The 17,738-nt window shown below is 49.3% G+C and overlaps 1 protein-coding gene across 4 annotated transcripts in view; it reads right to left on the bottom strand.

The window, feature by feature from the left end:
* The window catches only part of LOC117438002 (protein NDRG4-like), a 54,815-nt gene that overhangs the window by 23,402 nt on the left and 13,675 nt on the right, over window positions 1-17,738 (bottom strand). For 3 of the 4 annotated variants that reach the window (XM_034073321.1, XM_034073317.1, XM_034073318.1), the window contains exons 3-4: window positions 8,335-8,436; window positions 5,866-5,916 (exon numbers count right to left, since the gene is read on the bottom strand). Coding sequence is in view for 2 of the 4 variants with exons in the window: in XM_034073317.1 (XP_033929208.1) it covers window positions 5,866-5,916; window positions 8,335-8,436 (153 nt within the window). In the remaining 2 variants the exon portion in view is untranslated. The remainder of the gene's footprint in view (window positions 1-5,865; window positions 5,917-8,334; window positions 8,437-17,738) is intronic. The other variant, XM_034073322.1, reaches the window with a different exon arrangement.

Raw genomic sequence — 17,738 nt, 5'->3', positions numbered from 1 at the left:
CGTCTACGGGGATATGATATAATAGGCATCACAGAAACATGGTGAGATGGCTCCTATGACTGGAGTGTTGGAATAGAAGGTTACAGGCTCTTTAGAAAAGACAGGCCCTGCAGGGGGGGGGAGGGGGAGTTGCCCTTTATGTTAGGGATAGGCTGGAGAGTACGGAACTCTGTCTGGGGACAGGTGAGCAGTCAACAGAGTTTGTGGGTCAGGGTTAAAGGGAGAACAGAAATGGGAGACATTACTGTGGGGATCCATCACAGACTGCCTGATCAAGAGGACTCTGTGGATGAAGCAATCTATAGGCAAACAGAAACAGCCTCATGCTCGCAGACCCTTGTTCTCATGGGGAACTTCAATCACCCTGATATCTGTTGGAGGGATGGTACAGCCCGGCACAAGCAATCCAGGATGTTCCTCAGTTGTGTGGAAGACAACTTCCTTCTAATAATAGAGGAGCCGATAAGGAGAGGTGCCCTGCTTGACCTCATGCTCACCAACAGGGAAGGGCTTGTTGGAAATGTGATGCTCCAGGTTGTAGTGATCACGATATGGTCAAATTCAAGATCCTCAGGACAGTGAGAAGAGCGTGCAGTAAGCTCACTGCCCTGGACTTCAAGAGAGCAGACTTTGGCCTCTTCAGGAACCTGCTTAGTAAGGTTCCATGGGATATAGCCCTAGAGGGCAGGGGGGCCCAAGACTGTTGGCTGATATTTAAGGATCACCTGCTACAAAATCAGGAGTGTTGCATCCCGACTAGAAGGAAGTACAGCAGGAGGGCCAGGAGACCTCCTTGGATGGATAAGGAGCTGCTGAGGAAAATTCAAAGGAAAAAAGAGGCTTATAAAAGGTGGAAGCAAGGACAGGTGGCCTTTGATGAATACAGGGATGTTGTCCGGGAAGTTAGGGACCAAGTTAGGAAATCTAAGGCCCAATTGGAGCTAAACTTGGCTAGGGATGTTAAAGATAACAGGAAGGGATTCTATAGGTACATTGCAAACAAAAGACAGACAAGGGATAATGTGGGCCCCCTCCGGAAGCTTTCAGGAGAACTGGCTACCCTGGATTTGGAGAAGGCTGAGGTTCTTAATGACTTTTTTGCCTTGGTCTTCACTGGCAAATGCTCTGACCACACCACACGTCTTGGAAGGCGGACACAAGGGACTGTGAGAATGATGACCCTAGGCCCACTGTAAGAGAGGATCTGGTTCGAGACCATCTTAAGAACCTGAACATACACAAGTCCATGGGACCCGATGAAATCCATCCGTGGGTCCTAAAGGAGCTAGCAAATGAAGTTGCAAAGCCACTGGCCATCATATTTGAAAACTCATGGCAGACAGGTGAATTTCCCGACGACTGGAAAAAGGGAAATATAACCCCCATTTTCAAGAAGGGGAAAATGGATGACGCAGGGAATTACAGACCAGTCAGTCTCACCTCTGTGCCTGGCAAAATCTTGGAGCAGATTCTCCTGGAAGGCATGCTAAGGCACATGAGAAAGAGCAAGGTGCTTGGTGACAGCCAGCATGGCTTCACTAAAGGGAACATGGACAGTGGGACTGAGTGCGTCCTCAGCAAGTTTGCCAATGACACCAAGCTGTGTGGTTCAGTTGATACGCTAGAGGGAAGGAATGCCATCCAGAGGGACCTTGACATGCTTGTGGGGTGGGCTGATGCCAACCTCATGAACTTTAACTATGACAAGTGCAAGGTCCTACACCTGGGTCAGAGCAATCCCAGGCACAGCTACAGGTTGGGCAGAGAAGAGATTCAGAGCAGCCCTGTGGAGAAGGACTTCAGGGTGTTGGTCAACGAGAAAATGAACATGAGCTGGCTTCAGTGTGTGCTCGCAGCCCAGAAAGCCAACTGTATCCTGGGCTGTATCAAAAGGAGCATGAGAAGCACGTTGAAGGAGGTGATCTTGCCCCTCTACTCTGCCCTTGTGAGACCTCACTTTTTTGTGTGCATTTTTGTGTGCAGTTCTGGTGTCCTCAACATAAAAAGGATATGGAACTGTTGGAACAAGTCCAGAGGAGGCCACGAGGATCATCAGGGGACTGGAGCACTTCCTGTATGAAGATAGGCTGAGAAAACTGGGGCTATTCTGCCTGGAGAAGAGAAGGCTGCGTGGAGACCTCAGAGCAGCCTTCCATTATCTGAAGGGGGTCTATAGGAATGCTGGGGATGGACTATTAACATTAGGGACTGTAGTGATAGGACAAGGGGTAACAGGTTCAAACTTAAACAGGGGAGGTGTAGATTGGATATAAAGAGGAAATTCTTTCCTGTTAGGGTGGTGAGGTACTGGAATGGGTTGCCCAGGGAGGTTGTGAATGCTCCATCCCTGGCAGTGTTCAAGGCCAGGTTGGATGAAGCCTTGAGTGATATGGTTTAGTGTGAGGTGTCCCTGCCCATGGCAGGGGGGTTGGAACTAGATGATCTTAAGGTCCTTTCCAACTCTAACTATTCTATGATTCTCTGATTCTAATTGTAGACTGATCCATTATTGCCTGAGGAGGGTTAAACCCTTATTTTCTATGAATGAGCAACACAGCCAGCTATGTGCAGGGAGCAGCATCTGCAAACCAACAGGGTGGCTGCAAGAAGCTGTCAGAGATACTACTTTGGGGTAAAGCATCCCAGCCACAGCAGCCACACAAGGGAAGAGAAACTCTCATACTTCTTCATTGCCTATGCAGGGCAACAACTCTTTTTGGACTAACCTTGGATGTACAAGAATAAAGCACATACTTCCCTCACGGGAACCTGGTCTGAGGTACAGGCAGTGTGGAAGATTTGAGTCAAAAACTTGCTGTCCTCACAACTCCCAACAGGCTGAACATCCTGAAACAACCTTTCATCACTCACCTTTTTTGCCCATCTCTTCTTCAGCTGCAAACTTGCTAGTGTGTTTTAAGATCAAAACAGCAAGCCCAACCTGAAACTGCTGAAGACCTGGTTCTGTCCCCTTCTTTCCCGAGGGAATTTCCCTTTTGGAGCAATGGAAGGTGCAGTACCAGGTACGCTTACAGACTACACAAAACAAGAGAGTTGGTGGCGGTTGACAGGCATCTCATTGCTAGTTTGAAACCAATTAGCAAAAAACATTTAATTTCACTGATTTAATTTCACTCAATTGACTGCAAAGCCCTGCAGTGCAGCTTTCATTTAAAGCAGATGACTGTGGAATAGCTTGAGTGCTACCAGATGAAAAGTAATACAGCAGGTCTGAAGAGAAGCACTAGCCCTGTACACAAGCTGCGGTGCTCATGCAGCAGCATGCACATGTAGTCTAGTTCCAAGGATGGAACTGATCATCCCTAAAACTAGTTTAGTTCTAAGGATGATCAGCATCATCCCTGCAAGTACAAAGCCATCACTTTCAGACAGGACTGTCCTGGGTTCAGCTGTAACAGTTATTTTTCTCCATCCTAGTAGCCGGTGCAGCGCTGTGGTTTTGACTTTAGCCTGAGAAAAATGCTGATAGCAACAACTAAAAACACTGGTGTGTTAAGTAATGCTTACTCCTATCAAGGGCTTTTCAGTCTCATGCTCTGCCAGGGAGGAGGGGCAGGAGAAGAGGGGAGGAAGCAGAGACAGGACATCTGACCCAAACTAGCCAAAGGGGTATTCCATACCACAGCACTTCATGCCCAGCATATAAACTAGGGGGAGTCACCCAGAAGGCCCAGGTCACTGCTTGGTTTGGGCTGGGTATCAGTCAGTGGGTGGTGAGCAATTGTATTGAGCATCACTTGGGTTTACTGGGGGGTTTTCCCTTCCCTTTTTAGTTTTATGTTCTCTCCCCTTGTTATTTCCTTTATCATTATTATTGGTGGTATCAGTAGTGTTTTTGTGTTATACCTTAGTTACTGGACTGATCTTATCTCATCCCGTGGGAGTTACATTCTTTCCATTCTCCTCCCCATCCCTCCAGGAGCAGGGGGAAAGAAGGGGGGAGCGAGCGAGAAGCTGCAGGGTTCTGAGTTACCGTCTGGGCTTAAAGCTTAAATCATGACAAGGACTCAGCCAAGCAACTTAAGAAAATGTAATCAGCTCTGGGGAGATATCTCATAAATCTGCTGTTTAGACTGTCATTTAAAAATAGCCAAACCATGTGTAATACAAGCTGGTGCTTCTTATCCAGAATCATCCATAGCCATTGATTAGGCCCCACAGAGCCACAGCTTCTGGAGAGCTGAGGAAACCAAGCAGCTGTTTTCCCAGGTGCCCAGATATGAACAATGTCCTGCCATCTGAATGGGCAAAGGGGTGAAGGTATTAACAATAAGCAAATAATAGTAACATTGAAGGAAAGAAACTGCTGGACAGGAGATAACTAAGCTTGTGAGCAACTACTGCCAACAGGACAGAGAAAACCACAATCCTGTAAACCAGTCAGCAACCTGCTGCCCTGGGAAACCCTCGTGCACTCTGAAGGCGATCTGCCAGTGAGAGGCACAGACACTTAACTCCAGCATAATTTGGCTGCTCAGGGAGATCAGGACTGTGGAGCAGAGGGGACAATGACTAGAGCTGGGTGCTCTCCAGCTGCTTCATGTATAGAGGTATAGGGCAAGCCAAGACCTCCAACACAAGTCATCTCACCTACTTTGTGTGTTTTCTGCTTGGCAAGGGCACTTCAGAGCACGGGAAGAGACAGCTTGGGAGCCTCTATGGAAGATATCCACAGGTACCCTCTGTAACCTGTAATTACACTCAGTAATCTGCCAGTTAGCTGTAGCCCCAAGAACCTACCCAAAAGAAGCAGCAGAGCCCATGGGAGTGTAGCTCCAATAACCCACACGTCCCATATGTAACTAGTGAAACTGAGGTTACAAATAAGATCTGAGCATGAACAGCCATACTATCTGCCCTGGAGGACATGCCTGCATTCCCAAGACAAGTTATTCCTGCTTTGTATCAATCAACATCAGAAGCATCAATACTTTCTGTCTTGGACTTGCACAGCTGTGAATCTGGGATTCCTTGAGGAGCCAGGCTCTCTCCTAAAAGCCTAGAAATGATCTGCTGCAAACTCATAGAGCTGTTTCTAATGCAACAGCATGTCTGGGACAGCTGACCTACCACGGACACCCAGCCCTGCATTTTGCAGTTCAGAGTCCCTGTTGGCCATCAGTCTCAAGTTACTATTTAACACTCCACTTACATGGGGGAAGCAAAGATATCACTGAAATAGGTGTAGCTGCTAATTAGATATTTCTTGTGTGGTTCAGCTCACTGCTGTCAGCCAGAAGCATTTCAGTCATACAGGCAGTGGTAGTACACTCAGAGAAGGACCCACTTCATTTTGGGAAGGAATAATACCCTTTAGAGCTCCCCAGAAATCTGAAGAGCCATGGAATATGCTGCAGGCTGAGGCAAGCAAAAAAGCTCTTCAGATGTATTCAAAGCTGTTCAGTCCCCTGCTACCAGGCCCATGGGCAGTGGGAGATGTTCTCTCCAGCCTCTGCACCCCACAGGCCCCAGGTCTGAAGGATTCCAGCACAAACTGGTGTCACCTACTCCATCAACTGCACTGCTGTAAACAGAGAACCACAGCACAGGGATTAATTTGGGCTGAACATACAGCATAGCAGTAATTACTAAATTGAGAGGGGAGTATAAATATCTAACTCGTTGAACTTATTCCTCCAAGTTGGGAGGAGATTCAGCTTTTTATCCCTTCTCACCTAGAGCCTGTTTACATATTTCTAATTTGCAGGGAGAAAGGAAGCTGAAGCTGACATAGGTGAAAACTCCAAACTCCCCCCACAGTTCTCAAGGAGTAACAGGCAGCCCAAGATGACAGCACTCAACAGAAACAGAAAGCCTCCCCTCTCCACACTCAGGAAGACTCACCTTAAAATCTGTGTTATTGATGTACTCAAACACCAGAGCAGGGGTCTTTGACTGCAAAAGAGAAAGAGTCATGGTTTAAAACACCCTTTTGACCTTCCTTTGCTCCAAGAATCACAGAGTCCCAAGGGTTGGAAGGGACCTCAAAAGACAATATAATCCAACCCCCCTGCAAGAGCAGGGTACCCTAGAGTACATCACACAAGAACTTGTCCAGGTGGGCCTTGAATATCTCCAATGTACGAGACTCCACAAACCCCCTGGGCAACCTGTTCCAGTGCTCTGTCACTCTCACAGTAAAGAAGTTCTTCCTGATGTTAACGTGGAACCTCCTATGCTCCAGTTTACACCCATTGCCTCTTGTCCTATCCCTGGATATCACTGAAAAAGCCTAGCTCCATCATCCTGACACTCACCCTTTACATATTTGTAAACGCTGATGAGGTCACCCCTCAGTCTCCTCCAAGCTAAAGAGACCCAGCTCCCTCAGCCTCTCCTCATAAGGGAGGTGTTCCACTCCCTTAATCATCTTTGTGGCTCTGTGCTGGACTCTTTCAAGCGATTCCCTGTCCTTCTTGAACTGAGGGGCCCAGAACTGGATGCAATATTCCAGATGCGGCCTCACCAAGGCAGAGTAGAGGGGGAGGAGAACCTCTCTTGCCCTACTAACCACACCCTTTCTAATGCACCCTAGGATGCCATTGGCCTTCTTGGCCACAAGGGCACATTGCTGCCTCATGGTCATCCTCCTATCCACCAGGACCCCCAGGTCCCTTTCCCCTTCACTCCTTTCCAGCAGGTCAACCCCCAACCTGTACTGGTACATGGGGTTGTTCTTCCCCAGATGCAAGACTCTACACTTGCCCTTGTTGAATTTCATCAAGTTTCTCCCTGCCCAACTCTCCAGCCTGTCCAGGTCTCGCTGAATGGCAACACAGCCTATTGGTGTGTCAGCCACTCCTCCCAGTTTAGTGTCATCAGCGAACTTGCTGAGGGTACACTCAGTTCCCTCATCCAGGTCATTGATGAAAATATTGAACAGCACTGGTCCCAGCACCGACCCCTGAGGGACTCCACTAGTCACAGACCTCCAGCTAGATTCTGCCCCATTGACCACAACTCTCTGCCTTCTTCCTTTCAGCCAGTTCTTGATCCACCTCACTACCTGATCGTCAAGCCCACACTTCCTCAGCCCCAAGAAAGCTTTTGCTTCCTGCCCAACACTCGCTTCAGAGAGTGGGACAGGAGCAGGACAGTGAGAGAAACACAGCCCTGCTCCCGCAGCAGACAGAGGCAAGCTCCACTGAGACTCCCCACACCAAGAATGAACATGGCATTTTGGTCAGTGCTGCTCTTTCCCATGTCCCAGAGCAGAGACAGCACCGGACAAGGCAAAGTGTGTTGCAAGCCATCACAAAAGGAAGGTCACCAGGACTGCCAATGGAGCATTATTTTCTCTCTGTGGCTGCCAGCAGGCTGGAGTCACAGACTTCAGCCAGCTGCTACTCAGATAAACTTCCCAGGAATCAGGTAATTGTGACAATGCAAAGGCCAACCGTATCCTGGGATGTATCAAAAGGAGCATGAGAAGCACGTTGAAGGAGGTGATCTTGCCCCTCTACTCTGCCCTTGTGAGACCTCACTTTTTTGTGTGCATTTTTGTGTGCAGTTCTGGTGTCCTCAACATAAAAAGGACATGGAACTGTTGGAACAAGTCCAGAGGAGGGCCACGAGGATCATCAGGGGACTGGAGCACCTCCTGTATGAAGATAGGCTGAGAAAGTTGGGGCTGTTCAGCCTGGAGAAGAGAAGGCTGCGTGGAGACCTCATAGCAGCCTTCCAGTATCTGAAGGGGGGCTATAAGAATGCTGGGGAGGGACTCTGCTTTAGGGACTGTAGTGGTAGGACAAGGGGCAGTGGGTTAAAACTTAAACAGGGGAAGTTCAGGTTGGATGTAAGGAGGAAGTTCTTTACTGTGAGGGTGGTGAGGCACTGGGTGACATGGTTTAGTGTGAAGTGTGCCTGCCCATGGCAGGGGGGTTGGCACTAGATGATCTTGAGGTCCTTTCCAACCCTAACTATTCTATGATTCTATGACCTCTAGTCACTGGGCAGGACAGCAAACAGAAGGATGAAAAGTGCTTAATATCCAATTGCCCAAGGAGATACTTCCACATGCCAGACAGAAGTCGGAAGGCCACAGGCTCTGCTTTCTTACAGAACATTTGTAGGGCTACAAAACTTCTCCCCTCATGGAAAACTCACAGAAAGAGTGTAAAAGAGTCTGGGGAACATGGAGAGGAACATGAGCCCATGCAAACCAACCCACCTCAGGAGACCCTGATGATCTGGACACCACTCACCCCCGGCTGCACAAAGGCACAGGCAGCACCTAACCCAAGCTGAGAGCAGGAGCCAAGGGGCAGCTCCTCATGCCTGCAGCTGGTGGGAAGGCAACACATGGGCACCTACCACTGGATCCTTGACAGTGTCAACCAGATTAATGATGTTGGTGCCACCACGTAGATTCTCCAGAATCTTAACCTCGCGTTTTATCTTCTTTTTTTTCACTGGCTTAAATAGACAAAAGAAATTAGAAGTGAGAGTTCTTTCAGAAATTAACATCGATTTCTGCCACCATTTTTTACTGGATCATATCACCCCTCCTCTTCTCTCTGCTCCCACCCTCACCGTGGAACATCTTTAGCATGAACTAGGACTTCCCTCATCAGTGAAAGCTTTCCACTGATCAGGGGAAAATCAAACCACTCCAGACAAACATAATTGTGACTCCTGTGACTCCAATAACTGTGGTTAAAAGCATCCTAGACTCCTCTGTGGAAATTTCAGCACACTCATTCTGTGTTAAGCATCTAGAGCACAGGACAAGTGTGGCGTACCTCATATCTCAGCTTATGTTTACCAGCACAAACCAGTTCTTTACTCCTTAATCCCAAACATTTTTCCCAACAAGTACTTTAATCCAATGGAACAACAACCTGAGAGTCTCCAACACTAAGATTTCTCATAAGCTCAGACACTGCTAGACCTAACTGCATGCAACCACCCCAAGAGCATACACCCAACTGCATAGCATCTCTATACCATGATTAGTTTTAAAGCCTACAGACATTTGAAACAGTTTTGGCTCCCCAAATCTGCACAGACCCAGGAACTCCCTCTGCAAAGTAAGCTTTTTTTCTGGCCATCACCCTATGCAGAGTGACAAAGACCATCTGCTCCCAAGGCAGGGCATCCACTCCCAGGACAGCACTAGCTCTGTGCCTGCTTGGAAGAAAAGGCAGCTTAGAGCAGCTAGAAGGTGAGCCTTGGTTAGTGACTGGTGTGGGCATCACTGGTTGCAAGTCACGGGGTCTAGCAGCCCTTCACTGCAGAGCTGGAACATCCCCTCCTGCACCATTGGTACCACTGCAGAGCCATCCTACAGGGACTGGTAAAGCCACTGCTCTGAGGTTTGCTGATGAAAACCTTCCTCTCCAGACATTTTGCTTTCTACAACATTCACCACTCAGCATGGAGGCTGCTGTATGAGGAGGGGAACAACAGGGAAGAGCAAAGAGGTACAAGGCACCTTACCAAAGTGAAATACGCTATCAGATGTGAAGGACAAGGAGCCACAAGAACTCAACAGTTTCTGCTCACCACCTCACCTCTGCTGCAGCCTCCCACTTCAATGAGGGCTGCAGAGTGCCAATGGGGCAACTCACAATCCTGTCGCAGGCAAATCCAAGGCAATCCCTGGTTTCAGATCCCTCACAGGAATGTACAAGCAGATGGGAGAAGGAACAGAAGCTTTTTATAAAGTGGGAAAGATGGTGTTTAAGTGATAAAATATGCTGTCTTTCTAGGCTCTTTCAGGTGGCTGAAACCTTCAGATTTGAATCCTGCCCTTCTCCCCTTCCAAGTTAAAAGGCAGGAGCTAGACTTTCAAGCCAAAATATGAGAATCTCAGCCTGAAGCAGAGTGCCAAAAATAACGCCAATGCTGACACAGGGAGCATCAGCACCTCATAACACCACTGTGGAAAACGGTAGCAAGGCCACCAGCTGTTAGAGCTGGGGAAGGGGTGACCAACAGCCTGGGGCAGGACCAAGACACAGCTGGAGCGGGTAGGAGGTTGAACAGACAGGAAGAAGCAGAAGGGGGATAGAAACTAAAAGTGACAGGATAAGGGGAATAGCTTTAACCTGCCAGAGGGGAGACTGAGATGAGCTCCTAGGCAGAAGTTCTTCCCTGTGAAGGTGCTGAGGCACTGGCACAGGGTGCCCAGAGAAGCTGTGGCTGACCCATCCTTGGCAGTGTTCAAGGCCAGGTTGTACAAGGCTTGGAGCAACCTACTCTAGTGGAAGGTGTCCCTGCCCATAGCAGGGGGTTGGAACTGGATGAGGTTTAAGGTCCCTTCCAACACAAACCAGTTGAGGATTCTATGATTGCTGAACCTGAGAGGAAGATGTTTCATTAGTGACTAATTTCATTCATGTCAGCACAGGGACAGACATCACCCTTGCATCACCCACGTGCACTCATCTTACCAGAAGGCCAAGATGGAATTAGAAGATGTAATTTGGTTACTCTGCTTGCCCAGCCTCTCTGCTGCAGCACCTGCACTGGACTGGGAGCTCAAACCATGCCTAGGACAGCCAGGAGGACCCAAAGCTCACTTTGAAATACCTTCTCCATTGTACTTCAAGTTATCTCATAGGCCTTTTGCATCAGGTGGGTACGGGAAGATATCCCTCCGAGATTTCCCTTTCTCCTTTCATAGCAACCAACACTCCCACTGGGGAAGAATATGCTGTCTTCCAGTCACTTCCCCGTGTTTCCACCTTTTTCAGGACAGAAAAATTATATCTTGCATGATCTCCACCAAGAATCTACCCCTACCCACAATTCGCTTAAAAAAAGACACAGACAGAATCATCACTTTCTGGAAAAAAAGGAGAGAAGTTTTGTTGATTTTTGTTTGTTTTTTTCCAATGAAATGCCTGCAGATCATCCCCAACATCACTGAGGGAAAACACTCCAGCAAACACTGTCTCAGCAAGAGGGCAAGTTCAAAGCTTCTCGCTGTTTGCATGTTTTCCTGCTTAGCTGCAGTAGCACTGAGCTCAGGCCGGGTTGTCTGCACAGGGCTATAGTGCCTCCATGCTGGTATGAGCCCTGGACAGGGTGGGAGCACGGGAAGCCATACTCACGGAAGCGGGAAGAAGTGCACCCTCACAGCACTCTCCCTGTCTGAAGCCAGTACTCAAAATGAGGTGTTCTGCCACTAGGTAAATAGGGAAGGGGTGGGGATGGATAAACGCCATGGGCTGAATGTCAGCTTAGAGGAAAAGGTATTGCCTGGAAGTTTCCTCAAGGAGCAATGCAGGGGAACGGAGGATTTTCCCATTTTAGACCTCAGCAGTCATGCTGCAAGTGGAGGGGCCAGAACTGCTGAACCCAGCAATGATACCGCAGGCAAAGGGGAGGTGGCAGAACACAAGGCCCTGGGACTTTTCATTTCCCCCACCTCCAGAAGAAACCTACAGAGATTTCATGAAAAAAAGAGGATAAAAGCCATAAAACTAACAAAAATGCTCCAGCACGGCCCAGTTCCTCCTCAAAGCTCCTGTTGCAAGGACCACAGTGCCATCTCAACCTGACAGATATGAGCTGGGACCCCCAAGCCCGCTGCAGGTACCTCTGCACCCCTTGGCCACCCTTCCACAGCAACACCCAGTGTGCTGATGGTGCCACGAGGACCTGTGGTGGAGGACAGCTGGTGATGGATGGAGCACACAGCCGCCACCAGCAGAGAGGGAACACTGAGATGAGCAGCAAGGGAAGCAGAGGTCTGAATCCAAGCTCTGGGGCAGGTCAGGGTTAAATGCATGGCCAACATGCATGTACATGGGGCTACTGTGGGGGCACAAGAAGAAGCTGCCCAGGGCAGATGTGCTGGCTGCCCACCTTGGCAGTTGAGCAGTGCAGTAGGTTCCACCCTGAGGCATGTGTGTTCCAGAGGAGCCAGAGCTAGATTTAGCCTTGGTTGTGCACGTGATGTTTGCATTGGTGCCCTTAAAGACATTGTTTGGAGCATGTGGCTGCTGGCCCTGCCTCGTTCAGCCGTGGACCTTTGATGGTCAAGCTGTTCAAAAAGGGGAGAAACAAGGAGCATTAGCAGTTGATGAGACATAATCCTAAGGGCCTATTTCCAAACATGCCTAGGAGCCATCTCTCAGAAAACAGCAGTGCATAGAAAGCAGTGAAAGGGTGACCTTGGTGGCCATGGAGATGTGCTTGTGCTGAGGCAAAGATGTCTGCCAGGCAGAGCTGCTCCACGGGTGTGGGACCATGTGCTGTGGATCCATGAACAGAGCAAGGGGCTATCAGGCTGACTTGGGTTCAGGGCACTGGTGCTGGAGCACTCTCTGTTGGTGACGGGCCCAATTCTGCATCTCATTGCCTGCCCACCATAGGGCAGGCATGATTTGCCCCAGCCTTGCATTCACAGGGCAGCAAAAGCCCCACAGCTTGCTGGCTCCAAAACAAACAGGGCCAGAATGACAGAAGGGCAATTGGATCTGTAATGGATGGGAACCTGGCTGGGAGTTGATTCCCTCTCATGACTGAGAACCATAACAAAGGATGTTGTTTGCCACAGTGTATTCAGCAGAATATATATGTTTGTGATCATCATGACTGTTTGTTGTAAAGAAGCAGGAAAACACAGGTATGCAGCTGTTCCATGACCTTCATATTTGGCCGCACTGGGGTGCCTGGCCAATGCTCTCAGAGTGGACAGTGGTGAGATCATGAGAAACTGCACGGTCCCACAAGTAAACAATTAGAGATCTGGCATAAAGCTGGTGGTTTTGATAAGGGTATAAAAGCAGGACCCTCTTGTGGCCATGGCAGAAGCCTCACCTATGGGTGGACGCACTGCATAGGAATTTTCCCAATTACCTGAGACTCCTGGCATCAGCTGCAATGGGGCTTCCCAGCTGGAAGTGTGGGCCTGGATGATGATTCAGTGGTAATTGGTAATGTATGTCTTCTTAATATCTGTTCCTTCTATACAGTAATGATTTGATGCATTGCTAACTTTGTACTTATATACATATATCTCTGATTTGCTTTATTGTACTTATTTACTATATAAAGATATTTACCTAATTCTCATTAGTGTGCTTGCTTTTAGTGTGCTTATTGGCTTTAGTGTGCTTGTTTAATAAACTGCATATTTGTCGTGGTTTGAGCCCAGCTGGTAACTCAGAACCATGCAGCCACTTGCTCACTCCCCCCCCCCCCCCCTTTCTTCCTCCCCCCACTCCCGGAGGGATGGGGAGGAGAATCGAAAGAATGTAACTCCCACGGGTTGAGATAAGAACAGTCCAGTAACTAAGATATAACACAAACCACTACTGCTACCACCAATAAAAATAATGATAAGGGAAATAACAAGGAGAGAGAATACAATTGATCACCACCTGCTGACCGATACCCAGCCCGACCCGAGCAGCAATCTGGGCCTTCCAGGCAACTCCCCCCAGTTTATATAGGGGGCATGACATGCTGTGGTATGGAATACCTCTTTGGCTAGTTTGGGTCAGGTGTCCTGTCTCTGCTTCCTCCTGGCTTCCTGTGCCCCTCCTCACTGGCAGAGCATGGGACTGAAAAGTCCTTGATCAGAGTAAGCATTACTGAGCAACGACTGAAAATGTTGGTGTTATCAGCATTGTTCTCAGACTAAAGTCAAAAACACAGCACTGCACCAGCTACCAAGAAGGATAAAAATGACTGCCTCTGCTGAAGCCAGGACAATATTATACAGCTAGTGTGGGTCATTTTGTGGCATACACTGCCTGTCAGCAGAACAGGACCTTGGACACCCCAAATAGATCCCTCAAACCCTGGCTAGAGCCCTCAGGGACAGCTCAGTCCCCCCCCAGAACCACTGGGCTTCATGCAGGACAAGTTCGCAGCGTGGCGTGAGCTCAGGGCATGGGCTGCATGCAGGCAACAGGCAGGAGCCAGCCACACCACTCTCCAGCTGGGATGAAGAAGCTGCCTGGGAAGATGCAATCCTGCAGGGAGCTCAGCATCCTCTCCCTGCAATACAGCCTAGGATGGGGTGTGTTGCTGCTGGTACAGGGATGTGCTGTGCCCTGCAGCACAGAGCTGGAGCCAGCAAGCTGCCAACCCCCCCCAGCCACCTCATGCTCTCCTGGTGCAGGGCTAACTGTAACTTTCCATCCTGGCAGCAAGCTCTGCCCTAAAAAGATGTTCTTCTGTGTCCCTCTAATAGGGCTCGGCCCCATTCAATGTCCTCTGTTCATTTAGACCCCAAGTCCTCCCCTTTCGCTGTTCGAGCTACCCAACAGGCTGTTCCTCCAAGCCCTGCTCCTCCTTGTGCTCACAGCCCTTCTGTCTCAGGCAAACGAAAGTATTTTCTCCTAAAAATGGGGGAAATAAAAGCTCAGCAACCCGCCAAGAAAGAGTCCAATGGTTCAACTGCACTCTTGGTAGAGGAACAAGGCAGCCCTGGGGACTTTGCCATCAGCCATTCCCAAAGCTACCTCTGCACAGGCACCTCTGCCTGGAATTGGAGGTCTGGGTCCATCAGCTGCATGATCATGTCTGCCCAGCAACTGATTCAAAGGCCAAGCTCTTGCATCTGGCAAGTCAAATGCCACTCCAGCACACAGCCAGTACTGCACTGGAGCTAATTGTTCACAACCAGAGAAAACTCTGCTGACTCCCTTCCTGTCCCCAGATCCCAGCACTGCTGAAGCCACAGGCAATCAGCAGCATATCCTCCAAGTGCCAGGATTAAGCCTGTGTTCCTACAACTGTCTCCCAGTCACCTGATCTGTCTCTCCAAGGATGTTGGCTCCAAACATGCATGGATTAAATGTGAACTGAAGCTATAACTGAAGGCCTCCAACCATCTGCCTCTCCCAGCAGGGGTAGCTTCTGAAACACCAGCCCTTGCAACCAGAGTATTTTTAACAGTTTTATTAAACCAGGCTACGAAAAACAGTGTTTCAGGTTGTTTCTCCTACCACAGCTCAGTCCCCCTGCCCTGGGAGGAGGACTTATAGCAGAGGAATGGAGCAGGCACATAGACAAAATAAACTACTCCTGAGTTTGATCTGCCTGTGTTTGCAAAGCAGCGTTTTATACTGGTGCAGACTCCAACTCCATCTGTTCCCATGGCAGAGGCATTTCAAAGCTTTCCTCCATGCTGGGATTCTCTAGTGACCAGTATGAGTCAAACCCTCACTGTAGCCCTTCCCTGTGAGACAGGCTCCAGCAGAGTCCCTCTGCTCCATACAAACACCTATTTCCATGAAATCTGTAGAAACTTGACAGCCTGGAGACTTCTGTCACATTTGGTTGAAATTGGCCAACCAGTACAAAAACTACTAGGGGGGAAGAGGGGGAGAAAAGATGACAGACAGCAGGATTGTATAAAGCTTGTTTCCATAGGAAACCAGGCTAAAAGACATACTTCAGTTTAACCATGTCTACACTGGGAACAGTTTAATTACTTCAACTACAGCAGTATCCTTAGAATATCACTGTCTAGCACAAGCCAGATCCCCAGGAACCTGCTTCCTTAGGCAAACTTGAAGTGAGGTGGCTGTGGATGGTGAAGACAAACATGCAGCTCATGGCTGTCCACTGTGCAGAGGGACGAGGTGGACTCCAGACACAGTGTAGGCTTAAATTTTAAACTAACAATAGTGTGTGCACCTTTAACATAGTAGAATAGACTAAATCGTTCTAACTTACTAACACGTAGAGAGAAAGGAATGTTCAGCTGATGGGGGAAGGAACATCATGGGACTGATAACTAGGAAGACAGTAAATAAGACCAAGGATGCCAGACTTCAAGATAGCAGAGTGGCGCCCAATGCGGAGCAAGAGTGGAACAGAACAGAAGCAAGGACATGCCAGCTGCTAACTCAGCACTAAGACCTTGTGAGCATGCGCAAGCACTGAGGTCATTCAGTAAACACGGTGAGGAAGAGTTGCTGAGGTGAGTAGCTTGAGAGAGGACGCCTGCAACACCGGAGCGGAGCGGGGGGACATCAGCGTCCAGGAGCCTCACCTCAGAGCGACAAGAGCCACCGAGGAGGGAGCCTCCAGTCCTCAACAGAACTTGCCCAGGACCCGGCAGCTCAGCTCACACGAGGAGCTGACTCACTGGGGGCGGAGACAGGAGGAATGGCACCAGCTGTGAGTGGTTAAAAACCTACCCAGGGAGCGCGGTGAACAGAGTGGGTCGAGGTAGTTTACGCGGGTAGGCGAGCGGGATAACCGCCTGATCAGGAGGACTTGCCTGGAGCGCAGGAGGAGGAAGGAGTGCTTGTTTGCGTGGAGAGACGTAGACAGATCGATCGACCAGATAGATCATGGTCACAACACGATCAAAAGCTGTAGTGAGGAATAATGTGGGTATCCAGACTGAACCTTCCTGTAGACATGCGGCCGTGCAGGTCTCTGGCTGCAGGGAATGCCTGAGCCTGGCACTTGTATTGGAGGGAGCCAGTGACACTGCTTGTGTTCGCTGTGAGCAAAAAATGATCTGCTCAGGCAGGTGGTTGAACTGAGGGAGGAGGCAGAAAAGTTGAGAGCCATCAGGGAATGCGAAAGTGAAATAGATTGGTGGAGCCACACCCTAAGGCAGGGGCAGAGGGAAGTGGCTGAACAAGTGATGGATCCCCTTCCCTCCTACCATCAGACAGAAGGAGAGAACTTAAGGGACAAGGAGGTATGGAGGGAGGTCCCTCCTCGGAGAGGTAAGCAAAAACCCTCGCAATCCCTTCCTCCCTCCCAGTTGCCCTTGAATAACAGGTATGAGGTCTTGGAACTACAGGGCCAGGTAAATGGAGATGGAAGGGTAGATCTATCTAGTGAGTCACCTAGGGCTTGTCACTCACCACCATGCCTTAGAACTTCCCCAACCAAGAAGAAGAGTAATTGTGGTGGGTGACTCCCTTCTGAGAGGAACAGAAGGGCCCATTTGTCGACCGGATCCATCCCACAGGGAAGTCTGCTGCCTACCTGGGGCTCAGATTAGAGATGTTAAAAAGAAACTCTCTGATCTGGTGCAGCCCTCTGACTACTATCCGCTGCTGGTTTTTCAGGTTGGCAGTGATGAAATTATTACAAGGAGGGCAAGGGCAATGAAGAGAGACTTCAGGGCCCTGGGACGGCTGGTTAAAGGGTCTGGAGCACAAGTGGTGTTTGCCTCCATACCTCTTACAAGCAAGGGTGAAGAGATAAATAGGAAGAGTCTGCAGATTAATGTATGGCTACGTGACTGGTGCCAAAGGCAGGGGTTTGGGTTTTTCAATCATGGGCTGCTATATGAGACACCTGGTTTGCTGGTGGCAGGTGAGATACACCAGTCCCAGAGGGGAAAAGGGTTTTGGGGCAGGAGTTAGCAGGGCTCATTGACAGGGCTTTAAACTAGATATGAAGGGGGGAGGGGATTTAACTGGGCCTGTTAGGGACAAGCCCAAGTGAAACATGCTAGGGCTCGAAGGATGGTGGACTAGGGAGGACTATCAATCTATTGTTTCATCTGTGGGAAAGGATAGTTGTTTAGACCCTGTCCCGCAGGGGAAAAGGGTACTAGGGCAAGTGTTAGCAGAGCTCACTCACAGAGCTTCAGGTTAGATTCAAAGTGTGAGGGGGTTGTAGCTGGGCTTGAACTAGTGGGGCATTGTTCTAGTATTAATGAAGACCAGAAGGCCTCCTGCCTCCCAAGGGTGCCATCAGTATGCTCTGCTCGCTCCCTGAAATGCCTGTACAGCAATGCACGCAGCATGGGGAATAAACAGGAGGAGTTAGAAGTCTGT

Source organism: Melopsittacus undulatus, chromosome W (genome assembly GCF_012275295.1).
Source record: "Melopsittacus undulatus isolate bMelUnd1 chromosome W, bMelUnd1.mat.Z, whole genome shotgun sequence".
NCBI lineage: Eukaryota > Metazoa > Chordata > Aves > Psittaciformes > Psittaculidae > Melopsittacus > Melopsittacus undulatus.
The sequence above is the reverse complement of the archived record's forward strand: the minus strand, read 5'-3'. Positions and strand labels throughout refer to the sequence as shown.